The sequence below is a fragment of the Micropterus salmoides genome, unplaced genomic scaffold (assembly GCF_014851395.1).
Source record: "Micropterus salmoides isolate LMB-PRFRI ecotype aquatic unplaced genomic scaffold, ASM1485139v1 Ms_hic_scaffold_3357, whole genome shotgun sequence".
Classification (NCBI taxonomy): Eukaryota; Metazoa; Chordata; class Actinopteri; order Centrarchiformes; family Centrarchidae; genus Micropterus; species Micropterus salmoides.
Window position 1 is genome coordinate 1 of NW_024042659.1, and position 13,923 is coordinate 13,923.

Here is a 13,923-nt window from a genome sequence, read left to right on the forward strand (position 1 = left end):
TTAACTAAAGACAGTGTAGCATGTGTAGCAGTTTCTTCCTTTTCACTATAACTCTTTCTGAGTTACTGACTCATTCCATTCATGGCTAATGCAAATGTTTTATGACAGTCAAGGGCACTCCACTGTTGGTAACGAGGAGGGGAAATGTTGTACTCTCGCTTTCCCCACTTAAATGTATACTGCCAGCTGTGGCCTGTGATGATTAAAATGAAACAAATTATTGCTTTTATTTGGTCCCTGAACCAGAAATATTATTCTGACTCATAGACATGTAGTCTGGTCCCAAGATAAAACATGCAAGGATCAGATAAACAACAGAAGCACTAAAATAGAACAAGCAAAACATATGTGACCAGTCCATACAATACACTACAAACAGGCTAAAAACATCTATTTTTAAAATTCTAGGTTTCATGAGATGATTAAGCTGGGTTATTGCACAGGGAACAAACGAGTTTTTGCTCCTATTGCACTTGAATTGAGTTACAAACTCAGAATGAAGAGGGTGGTTTGTGCAGTCTAATATAGACCAAAGTCAAAGTCAGGGGAGTCTGTGAGACACCGATAACCTTACCAGCCACCTTCACAATATTGTTCAGGTGTTTTTTCTTGCCTGATGTTCAGGTTACTATGCCATGTAATCAAAGAAAAAGTAAGAACAGATTCCATAAAAGACTGTCTTACACACATTATGTGTCCACATTAAAAGCATTTAACTTCCTGAGGAAGTACAAACGTTGCTGTCCCTATCAAAGATCCTTTCAAGATATTTATGCTGTTCGACAAATTCAATGCCAATTCCTTTAATGAAGGGATGAGATGGTGGTTCGGACGATTTAGACCATATGCCGTAACTGCGTCACCTGATATTTTACTGAAGTGTATTATTACAACAAAGGCAGTGTGGAGTTGGAGTCTGGCATTGGGATGTTACCTTCAGTTTGACATCACTGCTCCTCCGTCACAGTTGTCAAGCTTGTCCTAAAAATGAAAGCTCCCTCTGACTTTTTCTGTATGGCCCATGTTCTAACAAGTGATACAGATACAGTCCGACTACCGACTGATCTGTCCGCAATGTCAGACCTATTCTGACCTAGAATAAATACTCAGACTTGCTTTGCAAATAATATACATACTCTAGGCATCGTAGTTTAACAAACCGTAACCTTGTCTGCAGCTGTCCTTGATTGTGTCAGTATTAGGCCAGCAGGCAGCCCATAACCGCCATTCTGACTCCTCCGTATGTCCAGTAAGTAAAATCCTCAAGTGATTTTTCAAACCTGGCCCCTTCCAGTCACTGCAGTAATGTCCTTGGAGCCTGCACCGGACTGATTCCTGAGCCTCGGGCCACTGGGCCAGGCCCCATCGGGCTCAGACAGGGATTACAAACCCTGTTCTCTTGTTTCCATCGGCCATTCCCAGTTCTCTTGTGCACAGCCAGTTATTGTCTTGGCAGCAGTGGCAGGCTGGGGACATTGGCTCTATTACTGTGACTCTGGTTTCTATGCAGCGGACACACAAGGGAGGGTCTGGATACGCAAAGGACTGTTTTACCCTGTGCTACCAAACTGAGTTTATCTGTACTATGCTGCTGGTTTATTGACACCCCATTATTGTTAATAATTCACCTGTCAGGAAGAAGCGAATGATTTTACCTGCAACATATCAGTTTTTATTTAATGTGCTATAAAAGCACTGTCTACAAATGAGATTAAAACTGTTATAAAAAGGAAATATGGACCATGTACCATATGTCAAGTGTCCATAGTATAGCAAATTGACTGTACATTATGTGAGTGGTAATGCTTAAGATCCTTTGTCAACATAAATAGAAACATATTCAGTGTTGTTTGCACTTTTTTTATATTCCAGCAATCAATTTACTTCCTCGGATTTTATTGATTGAGTTTCTGTTGATCTGTCTTCAGCTAGTGTTCTCCAAAAAGGTGGCCATTGCTGGCCTTCTTAACTATAAGGAGCAGTCAACATTGTGTCACAGTGTTTCTCTAGAATTAATTTGGATTTGTCCCTGTCCAAACAGACTTTGGTAACATAAATTTTGTATTTTTTATTATCAAAAGGAAATACACATCAAAGTGCAGGCTGATTGTTGTCTGATGTGTTGAAGTGTCACTAGCACATGTCTCCAGCCCGCGCCTCGACCACCCCAACAAACTTATTAACCCATGTAAACCCTAAATGTGGCAGGTTTTTATTCCAGCCAGCCACACTGCACATTAAGTAAATGTATTGCTTTTTACATTATCACACAAAGAGAAAGGACCAGTTTGTTAAATTAGGTAGTGAAGTGTTTCATTACAATGAAAAACCTTTACAGGGTACTTTGCTGACAAAGTTTATAAGTGACAGCAGCTTTATTGGGTGATGAGAAGTATTGTGTTCTTTACTTAAAACCTTCCCCTAAAATCATCCTTATGTTGTAAGGGTTTATTTTTTAGATCTAATTCTACAACCTATGCCTTTATCTCTTATAATGTTAGGTTAGTTTTTTTAGGTAATGTTAGGTAATCTTCCTCTTTTCTCTCACTGTAGGTGGTGAAGATCCTAGAAAAGCATGATCCCCTGCGCAGCAACTCCACCCTGCCCTCCCTGAGTGTCATCAACCTCAGCGCTGGCTCTAGCGGCGGCCCTCGTTTTGGCACCATCCCCGGAGATGAAGCGAGTGCGGTGCAGAACTATGTGGAGCACATGCTGTTCCTGCTCATGGAGGAGGAGAGCGGTCAGGCCGGAGCCATGGGCCCGATCCTGGAGTTTGTGGTCATGGAGAACGTGATGGAGCGTCTCTTTGTGTGGAGCCTCCGCAGGGAGTTCACAGACGACATGAAGGTGGAGCAGCTAAAGATGTACGAGATGCTGGTGGGCCAAGCGCACCAGCCTCTGCTGCATCACAAGCCCATCCTGCGGCCACTCATGATGCTGCTGTCGTCCTGTTCAGGCACCGCAGCGCCAGAGGTGGAAGCCGAGCTGGTGCTGCTGCTCAACCAGCTGTGCTGCGTTCTGGCAAAGGACCCTTCAATTCTGGAGCTGTTTTTCCACACAAGTGAGGATCAGGGAGCCACCAACTTCCTCATTTTCTCCCTGCTCATCCCCTTCATCCACAAGGAGGGCACGGTGGGCCAGCAAGCCAGAGATGCACTGCTGCTCATTATGTCGTTGTCTGCTGAGAATGAGCGAGTGGCCAAACACATCGCAGAAAATACCTACTTCTGTCCGGTCAGTCCCAAATGGGAAATTATCTTTCCTTTTCTTCTTCTCTTCACGTGGTGATTCTTGCTATCTGTGAATCTCCCCAGACTCTTTTTAACTTTCCCAACTAAATCAACCTTTTTTTGAGTGAAGAATTGTCTACTCTTATTCTCTCACAGCCACTCTAAGATCAGACCAAAATATGCAGATGAATTCACGACGCCACTTGGTGCAAGGTTAAATCTCTGGCAATGGATGTTGCAAATGTCTGCCATTCACAAGATTATGGCACAGTTGCAAGCTAATCCCATGTAAATAATGCCATTTACCCGCAGCTGCAGACATTGCAATGAAAATTGCTTTTGATGCAATGCCATTTAACAATTGGAGTCTGAATTTAATTGGTTCCACTGGCAGGCTAAAAGGATAATCCTATAGAGGACGTATACATCAACACTAATGATGCACTCATTTTACAGTTACGACTGCGTGGTTATAGCCTTTGTTGTTTGAAATCCTACTCTGTAAATCATAATAATACTGACAGTTTGTTATGTGGGAAGTCTGACATTGATGCATTAATTACTGACCTAATTTCCTGATTATGACAGGAAAGGTATAGGCAATAAAACTCTTTGCACAATTATTTATAGAACTGACCTGTGGGATGCATAAATCCATATGCATGCGCATGTCTTACTGTGCGAGAAGAACCAGGCAGGCTGACATGTAGGCTGCTGCAGTGCTCTGCTTACATCTGCATTACATTAGCAATAAGTGGAAAAGAAGAAATTATTTGCCCATGTATTTTGAAGTTAGCAGTAAAATACTGTTATAAATCTGTTGTGAAGCTGAAAATAAAACTGCGAAGCCGTGCATAAATCATTTGTGCCATACACTGCCTCATTAATGTTTAATGAAGCCCATAATATTCTCTCTGCAATCACTTTATGTCAGATTATTTTTCATTAGACTGTATATATCACATGATACTAGGTTTGCAGCACAGTAGCCTACAGGTAAAACATACAGGCCTAATCTTTTTCACAGTGTAGTTTTGCTGTGGGGGTTAACAGCTCAATAGTGAGAAATTAAAGTGGTATTATAGTTTAATTCAATTCTCTATGATTCAAACTCTATGATGTTATTTAAAGAAGCCCAACAATTCCCACCAAGAGCAAGCACTAGGCGACGAGACAAGGAAAACTTCCGGTTGGGGGGGGGGGGGACTACACAATATATACACACGGCGGTACAGACAATAAAGGTAATGTTGCTATAGACTAAATGAAAAATGGTACAGATATTTATAGTAGTGTTGATGATAATAATCGTAATGTTAATGATTATAATAACAATAATACCAATAGGACTAGTAACAATAGTTGTTGTAGCAGTGGGTGTCGAGCAGGAACACGGGGGCAGCAGGTGACTCGCAACCACAGATCCAGACTCCACAGCTCCAGAGCCAGAAACACCTGCAGGAAGTTGTAGGAGGAGAGAGGAGAGTATGAGAAAGCACAAGACTACGGGAAAGGGGAGAAGTTGTGTTAGTAACATGCAATAATGGGATGAGGTTGCATACAGAGGGAGAGAAAGTAGAGGAGATGTTGTTCAGAAGGTATAATGTTTACCATGTTCACCATATCCTTTTTGCATGTTAGCATGCTAAAATTTACTTATTAGTACTAGAAAGTACAAAGTACAGCTGAGGCAGAAGGGAATGTCAAGGATTTATGACTAAAAGTATTTAGTCATAAACCATATTAGGATTTTTGACTTGATGATGCCACTAAAAGACAAGTCAGGGGATTTAATTGTTGCAAGTCATCTGGTGGGGGTCCCATTTGTACCAAATTTCATGCCAATCCATCTGATAGTTGTAAAGATTTTTCACACAGAACTGGTGGTGTTAGAGGAAAAAGTATCTCTAAAGTCATTAGAATACATGCTGTGAATGTGTATTAAAAATTATAGTTCCAATCTGTTTTGTAGATGTTGATATATTTGATAGTGAAATCTTTGACCTGCGGTTAAATTGACAAATAGCCAATAGTGATCCCAAATCAACTATTGACCTATTAGGAGACTGTATATTCTTATTTGATGTTTGCACCTCTCACCACCCTCAGGTGCTGGCCACAGGGCTGAGCGGTCTGTACTCATCTCTGCCCACCAAGCTGGAGGTTCCCAGTGAGGAGTGGCACTGCCTGCACAGAGAGGACTGGCTCCAGATGCCGTCCCTCATACAGTTTCTCAACTCACTGGAGTTCTGCAACGCTGTTATTCAGGTGAAAACGTGTAACAAGGCTGCACGCATAAGACTATGCCACATCAAAAATATATTTACACATGGTAAATGGCTGCAGCCTTCTGCTTGACTGCACTCTTGATGACATGTGCCTTTTTTAATATTGACCAGGTGGCGCACCCTGATATCAGAGAACAGCTAGTTAGCTACATCTACAATGGATTCCTTGTGCCTGTCCTAGCACCAGCTCTGCACAAGGTAGGTGATCTTCCTTTTCCTCTTCATCTCCATCTCATTTGGACAAGTACATACAGTATACTCCAGGGGGAAGTTGGTAATAAAGTATTGATCATGCTCCTCAGTATTACCTTATATTACCTAGTACCTTATTGTTCTGGATGACATTTTAGCTATTACCAAGAGCAACAGATGGGTATATTCCACTGGAAAATCACCTGGCACACTTTAAATACAATGTGTCTAGATGAAAACATAAATACAAGGACGACCAATAAGCTTATTTTAAGGAATAGTTAGACATTTTGGGAAAAAGCTTATGCAGAGAGTGGGATGAAGATTGATACCACTCTCATATCTATCTGTTCAATATGAAGCTGCAGCCAGGAGACAGTTAGCGTGTGGATAAATGGCTAGCCTGAATCTGTCCTAAAGTAGAAAAAAATTAGCAGATTTACTTTTTACCTTTTGGGAGGCGCGGTGGTGCAATGGATAGCACTGTCGCCTCATAGCAAGAAGGTCATGAGTTCAAACCCCGGTTACCCCGGCCTTTCTGTGTGAAGATTGTGCTCCGGCTTCCTCCAACCATCCAAAGGTGGTTAATTGGTGTCTCCAAAATTGTCCTTAGGTGTGAATGTGAGTGTGAATGTTTGTTTGTCTATGTGGCCCTGCGATGGACCACCTTTCGCCTGATGTAAGCAGTCCCTGTATGCGGGATGAGCGGTTGATGGATGGACTTTTTACCTTTTGTATAGGCCAGGCCTTTGCGCTAAGCTAAGCTAACCGAACCGGCATCTGGCTGTAGCCTTATATTTACTGCACAGATGTGAGAGTGGTAATGATCTTCTTATCAAAGGTAGATATACTTATTTGGGTAAATTAGTATATTTCCCCAAATGATTGATTGCTTTAAACCATTAATTGGCGTATGCAACATTAAAACTCCTTTACTCAATAGTTCATTAGAAAAATACTTAAAATTGCTCCATTTTATCTGTGCACAGCTGAAGAACTAGAGTTTACAAATTAATACAGTTATAAACCGTGTACTGGATACTCAAATTTAGAATACCAACATCTTGCTATTTACTGTAAGCATGGTCATCAGATTTTCTCTGGCAAGAAGTTTTATTTGTTCTATTCGTTGACCCCATACTCCTGTCTTCCTACCTCTGTGAAGCTGACTCTAGAAGAGGTTATGACCACCACAGCGTATCTCGACCTCTTCCTGAGGAGTGTCTCTGAGCCGGCCCTGCTGCAGACTTTCCTCTCCTTCATCCTCCTCCACCAACATGAGAACGTCCACATTTTAGATACTCTAGTCAGCCGCATCAACACCCCCTTCCAGGTACAAGGCAAACCCAGCAAACACGAGTGAACACTTGTTGTTTTGTTTTTTTGACACACACACACACACACACACATTGCCTTACAATACAGCATGACTCATGTTTAATAACTCCAGAAGCACTGCCCAAGAGGCACCTTGACCCATGGTGAAACTTTAAATGTCAGCACCAAAACGGGCAGATTGTTGCCATGGTGATGCTCAATTGCAGTGACATATGCTGGTAGCAAAGTAACTGGTATCAGCATTTTAAAACAGTCATATATGTTGGAACATCTTGCTGACATATTTTGTCAGGACTAAGTCATTAACATGAATAAATACTTCACATTAACTGTATAACGGCTCAGGGAGCTCCCTCCAGCGTTTGCTGCCAGTCAGCTTTGACACACATGCAACTCAGTGAAAAATAAGAAACATGTTTGCTTTTCAAATTTTTGACCTTGAGCCAATTTAATCGTTGACTAAAATGCAAATATTGCCCATTTCAGCTATTTGTTCAGCTGTTTGCTTTTACCTTTGATGTTTTAATAACTTGGCACTTCTTTCTTGTCATATTCTTCATGCAGTTTGGGATGTTAGTTTTTAGTGCCTTTGACTTAAGGTAAAACATATACACATAAAGTTTGAAATTATATTCTGTCACAATATTGAATCATCTATTTTTAGCTAGATTTTGCACAGTGTTTTAGCTATGCAAATGGTATGTCTCTGTGGGTGTCTGTCTGTCAGTTCATCAGTCGGTCCACCACTTTGGGGAACATGAATGTTGCTGAACTATTTCTGGAGCAGAGAATGAATCTTAATCACTTTGGTGATCCCCTCACATTTCCTGTTGCTAAAAACTAATGACATTACCATCAGCTGGACTTTACATTTACTGCTAATCAGCAAATGTTAGCATACAGACAAGCTCAGCTAAGATGGCTGACATGGTAAAAAAGCTCAAAATGTGCATGTCGGCAACGTCACTGTGAGCATGTTAGCATGCTGATGTTAGCATTTAGCCCAAAGTACTGCTGTGCCTAAGTACAGTCTCACAGAGCCGCTGGGATGGCTGTATCTTGTTAGTAAAACATTTAGTTGCCAATCATTATTTTTTTGTATATTATTATGAAATAATCTGTTGATTATTATTATATTATGGCTTGCTTGTTTTGTCCGATCAACTGTCAAAAACCCAATATATATTCAATTTACAAAGATGTGAAATAGAAAATGCATCAAATACTCACATTTGAGAAGCTGTGACCAAAGAATGATTGGCAATTTTGTTTTAGAGGTGACAAATACTGTTGCTTGACGAATCAACTAACGTTTCAGCAGTAGCATCAAAAAACGACACCCTCAGTTGTTGTCATGTGTTTCACTGTGACTTTCTGTTCAACTCCCCAGTTGGGCACCGTGTCACTGGCACTTTTCCGCACTCTCATTGGCTTATACTGTGAAGATGTGATGCTGCAGCTCATATTGAGGTAAGTGGCACACACACAGACTTATCCCAGTTATGAAGCACTGTACATCTAATTGGTTTATGACATGATGAGCCTTTACTCTCTACCTCCTATCGTGCAGATTAGTGCAGTTACCATCTGTCTGCTCACTCACCCACCCCTCGTACTACCACCCATTGGTTTTCCTAACAGAATCCATTCCTATCTGCCTACCCAGGTACCTGATCCCCTGTAATCACATGATGTTGAGTCAGAGACGTGTTGTAAGGGAGAGGGACTGCTACTCTGTGTCAGCAGCTAAGATCCTGGCATTAACGCCGTCCTGCTGCTCTCCTGATCACAGCCCCCCGCCCCTCCGACAGCTGGACTCCATCCTCTTTTCCAAGGGGGCAGAGATTCCCAGCAACACCAGTGCCACCGGTAAGCGGAACAGGACATTAAAGAAACATTTTGTGTGGTTTATTACAGATCTTATTTTTTTTTTTTTTTTTTTTTTTTTTACATAATTTCAATGGGCTATTACAACATTGCACTCTCCGGATGTTGTTGTTTTTTTTTTTTTGCTGCTTTCAAATCAGCTGCAAGGCAAATTCATCCAGCAGCTTTTACTATTCATAACCCAATTTGAGTGAGTGCATGTTATAACCTCAGAATAAACAGAGCATAACAGAGGAAATTGGAAAGTCATTTATTGCAGCAGCTAGAGTACTAAAACCAAAACATAATAAAGGGGTATAATTAGTCAACATTACAGTTTCAAAATCAGTTCAAACTTGGTTTTGAGTATAGTGCACTCACTGCAAGTTGGTTATCTGCATTTACCTGGGACATGAACATATAACAGAGGTGATGAGTATTTTATCAAATGGTGAGATCTCCTGCTGTTTTACAGCATTACATCACTTTACCCCCTGTAGTTACATGTCAAACTCATTAGTTCTGCTCTGTGTGAGTACTGCGTGGAGGCACTGCACGCCAGCTTTTATCAACATTTTCTATCTATTTTTTCCAGAGAAGAAAAAGAGCTTCTTAGAAGAGGATGATGACTCAGGTAATTCCTGCACCATCGGCTCAGAAATCTACCCTGGATGTCAGTTACCTTCATTACCTCTATGATGCCCGTCTGAGCATCAGCAGCTGCATAAGGGCCTGCCAGGTTTGGTCAGCCCGGTACGACGGTGAGGACCCCCCTCCTGAGAAATACCAGCCCGGCGTCCTCGAGGATCCAGGGCTGAAGAGTCTGCAAGCCCAGATGGCTCTCAAGAAAGTTCCACAGCTGCTTGCTCTGCGCCCTCAACCCTGCCCGGCGCCGAATACAGAGCCACCCTCCACCAACCAGCTGGAGCTGGAGTGGGATGATAGTTACGATGCGTGCCCGGTGCAGGCTGCTGAGGCTCCTGTGGAGAGTAAACGTCCGCAGCAGCCTCCTGCTGAGCCCCCAAAACACATCCAGGATGAGGAAAACAGCCATCATGTTGGTAAAAGGCTCATATATTGAGGAAAATGAGTTCCAGGACGACGTCATGGTATATGATCTTGTTGCCAAGAAAGATGCCAGAGATGTCGAGCGCGGAAAGCTCACCTCCAACGGGTCTGAATCAGAAGAAACCCAACCAGGCACTGTTGATGTTCCTCTAATAAACGGACTCAGTCTAACGCTTCCAACCTCTCTGATGGCCACAAAGGCCAAAGTTCAGACAGATTGTAATTCCAACGTCCAAAACAACACTGCCGCTGATTTGGGTGACGACCTTTTGGCTCAATATGAAGACCTCATTCGTGCATTGGACACAGAAGCAGGTGGAAAACAGGACAAAACCGACGGAGAGTTGAAGCCTGTCACACCTGTGGTGGTGGAGGAGGAAGAGGAGGATGAGATGGATTTCACCTCCTTCTCTGCTGAGACACCCGAGACAGAGAAACTGCATTCGCCGTTTGGGACCAAGTTTCCCTCTGGAAGTGCAGGGAGAGGCCATTCAGTGCCTTTTACAGGTAAGTTAAGGGAAAAATCTTCCCTCAGCAGCAACTTCATTATTTACCAAAAATTACATTTGGATAGCACAATTAAAATATTGTGTATGATTATTCTTTCTGCAGGTCCATTTGTCAGTGTGCTCTTGTCTCGCATGGAGAACATGCTGTCCAACTCGCTTCATGTCAACCTGTTGTTGACGGGCATCCTGGCCCAGTTGGCGACCTACCCTCAGCCTCTCCTGCGCTCTTTTCTCCTCAACACCAACTTGGTCTTCCAGCCGACTGTTCGCTCTCTTTACCAGGTAGTTTTATTTCCTTTCATTCTCTGAGGCCTGTCTAGAAAAGTAGAAAAAGAAAGCAAACGATTTGGGTTTTGTGGTGTCACTGAAAGATGTTGAAACGAGCAGCTGTAGTAAGTTTAAGTAAGTGAGATTAAAAATAGGAATTCAATGAATTGTTTGAAATCCGAGTGCAGTAATGTAGCTGCTCTTGAGTAAGTTTAAGTAAGAAAGCTTTCTCTCTTCTCTGTTTTTTTCATGTACAACTTATTAAGAGATCCTTGATTAATACAATAAGGATGCAGATTTCAAGGTTCTTCTCATTAATTTAGCTTTAATTGCATTTGTGGAAATAATGCAAATGTGATGTAATCCTCATGTCTTGTCTGTGTTTCCCTTCAGGTATTGGCTACCGTGAAGCACCAGATAGAAGACTTGGCTGCCACCAGAAAAGACTTTCCAGAGCTGATCACTGCCGCCCAACACTGGCTGCTGGCCAGGGAAACTTCATTCATGTCAGCAGGTGACAATACACACACATCTGGGATTTATTTGTTTCAAAGAAAAGTTATAGTTGGACATTTTGGGAAATACGTTTCTTGCCGAAAATGAGATGAGAAGACTGATACAACTCTCATGTCTGTACGGTAACTCTTCCGTTAGCAGCCAGTTAGCTTAGCAAGTGTCATGACTTAAACCTCATCCGGTTTTTGTATGGATACAGTTAACAAGATATATAAAATGCTAATGAGTGAGTGAGCTTTAGAGGTGCTGGTAGGCAGATTTCTTTAGCCACACATATTTTGGCTTTTATTTAGATTATATTATCATCACTAATTATGTATTCAACTCAATAGTTATGTTTTTGAAACAAATCTGTATAAATAACAACTATCAGTTTTATAGCATATTTTCAGTACAACAGTGGGTTCAGGATGACACTTATTGGCTTGCGATAGTATTGTTTTCTTTTTAAGTCTGGGGAATATTTTGGTGGCAAGCCAATGACATTTACATTTATTCATTTAGCTGACGCTTTTATCCAAAGCGACTTACAATTGCTATAAATGTCAGAGGCCTCTGGAGCAACGAGGGGTTAAGTGTCTTGCTCAGGGACACAATGGTGGCAAAGGTACCAAAGGTATGTGTCTTATCCACTGCCCCATTACCACCCCTGACTGGAAAATAAACTCTAAACGGTTGTTGAGTTCCTCAATCTCACTAACTCGCTGTCAAAAATGGGTCAAGTTCAAAACATTTGCATTCATTATCGGTTGTGTTTTGGCTCCTGTTGGGAACCAGAATAAATTCTACTTGATTTTGCTAAGTCCTGTGTCTTTGCAGTTGAGCTAAACCCTGGAGTTTCAGGCCTGTGTTTGAACTAGGTTCCCCATGGTTTCAGAGCTGTACGAGCTACAAACAACGGGAGTACATTTGCGGAAAGATAAGAGCCAGAAAAGATGGCAAATTTAAAGGGATTTTTTCCTTTCTTGTACATGTTAAGCGTTTTTCCAGAAGAGCAGCAATTAGGATCCTACTTTCTTGGTGAAATTATTTACAAATGGAGAAATCAGGAATATATTGTTTGACAAAATTCAACTGCATGGCGTGGCATGGAATATACCATGTGTATACATTGTTTTCATTTTGTCAAAACTTGTAACATTAAATCCTCATATTCTCAGACAAAAGCAGCAGCAAACACTCCACCCACGGTGAGGCGGGAAGGATCTTGAAGAGTTCACCGCCACAAAAACCCAAAGCCATCTCTCTGGATCGGACAGAAGTCTTCGCTACCGTCCTCTTCACGGAGTTCCTCAAAGAACTGGCTGCTATTGCACAAGAGCACTCCATCTTATCATACATTCCTATGGAAGAGTGATCGTGTCCCAGTAGGCTTCTGTGATGAGTCCAAGTAAACTCTGAAAGATTTTTAAAGACTCCTTCTTTTTTTGGTGCTTTTGATGCACTTACTTCATGAGAAACCTCTTAGATCAAGTAATAGCGTATTTATTTTCCAAGCTAAGATAATCAATTTCATGTGCTTTTTAATTTCATCTTTCTAGTTCTGGAAACCAGCTGTCAATGCTCATAAGAGAGAGCTCCAGGTCCACCAACCAAAGACTGTAAAGAGAGGATTTAAAAACAAACAAACACATTTCTTATTAGCCCTCATTTGAACTCCAGGTTCTTCTTTCTGAATGTCTTCTACAACCAGCTGCAACCCCTGCAAGATGTCTGCTGCTCAGTGTGGTTCTGTTAAAAACTCAGGTGGCCTTTTTGAAGAGTTGTTGCCTCTATGCCATTGAATTACACACCATAACTGAGCACCTCGTGGAGCCTCTCTTGCTTTGAAGCTTTTGAATTATATAATTAATTTAGTCATTTAAAGATAATAGTTGTAGCCAACTGGCAGCAGGCCTGGCATCGTCACATGCCAAACTTTGTTCTCTGTTCTTATGCAATTGTTACATGACTACATTGTTTTTTGGGGGGGGGGGGCAGTTTGGTCACTTTTGTCTTTAAACTTTACAAAGTGGTATTTTCACAAAATCTTTGTGGTGTTAGATGTACATTTTCTTTGGTGTTTTCCTGTTCATTTGTGACGGTACCTCAGGAGATTTTGAATACACGTTCTGTTCATTTAACAGCCTTTGGGTGAAGCAACTTTCCTACAATGCACTAGTTTCTCACATTATTTGGCTCCACGTGTTCTCCAGATCAGAGCGCCGACTCTAGAATTTTCATGCTATATTTAATTTGCCTTACTTTAGTGATGTTTTATAATGTACATATGTAAGAAAATGTTCTAATGACAAAACACTATGCAAATCATGGGTATAATTAAGTTTTGGATATTTCAGAATGGGAAGGGGTATTTAAGCTTTTATGAGAGTTTCTATTGCCACTTTTTTCAAAGGTTATACTAGAGGCAAGCTGTTGGGGTTTATCACCATCTTCTATTTAGGGATTGTGTAGGGTGTTTTAGTTGTGATAAGTCTGAAATATCACTGTCTGGAGAGTTGTAGTTTTGTGTCTGTTGAAAACCATCTCAGATTTTAACAATTACTGAGGGCAAATTGCCTTTATTATAGTCCAGGTATTGCACATGGTTGTTCGTGTGGTTGTTAAAATGTTAATACAAGAGAAATTGTTTGTTACAAAGCAGCTGTC

At 41.4% G+C, this 13,923-nt stretch overlaps 1 protein-coding gene across 1 annotated transcript; it reads left to right on the forward strand.

Moving 5' to 3' along the window:
- Positions 1-2,553: 2,553 nt before the first annotated feature.
- Positions 2,554-12,724, forward strand: LOC119884334 (protein FAM160A1-like; the record flags this gene model as incomplete). The annotated part of the gene is given in 12 exon segments (XM_038694767.1): positions 2,554-3,234; positions 5,340-5,498; positions 5,630-5,716; positions 6,876-7,043; positions 8,439-8,518; positions 8,715-8,917; positions 9,510-9,580; positions 9,582-9,949; positions 9,951-10,489; positions 10,595-10,773; positions 11,152-11,272; positions 12,435-12,724. Coding segments are annotated over 12 exon segments (2,853 nt in total), but the record flags the coding sequence as incomplete, so codon positions are not given.
- Positions 12,725-13,923: the final 1,199 nt, after the last annotated feature.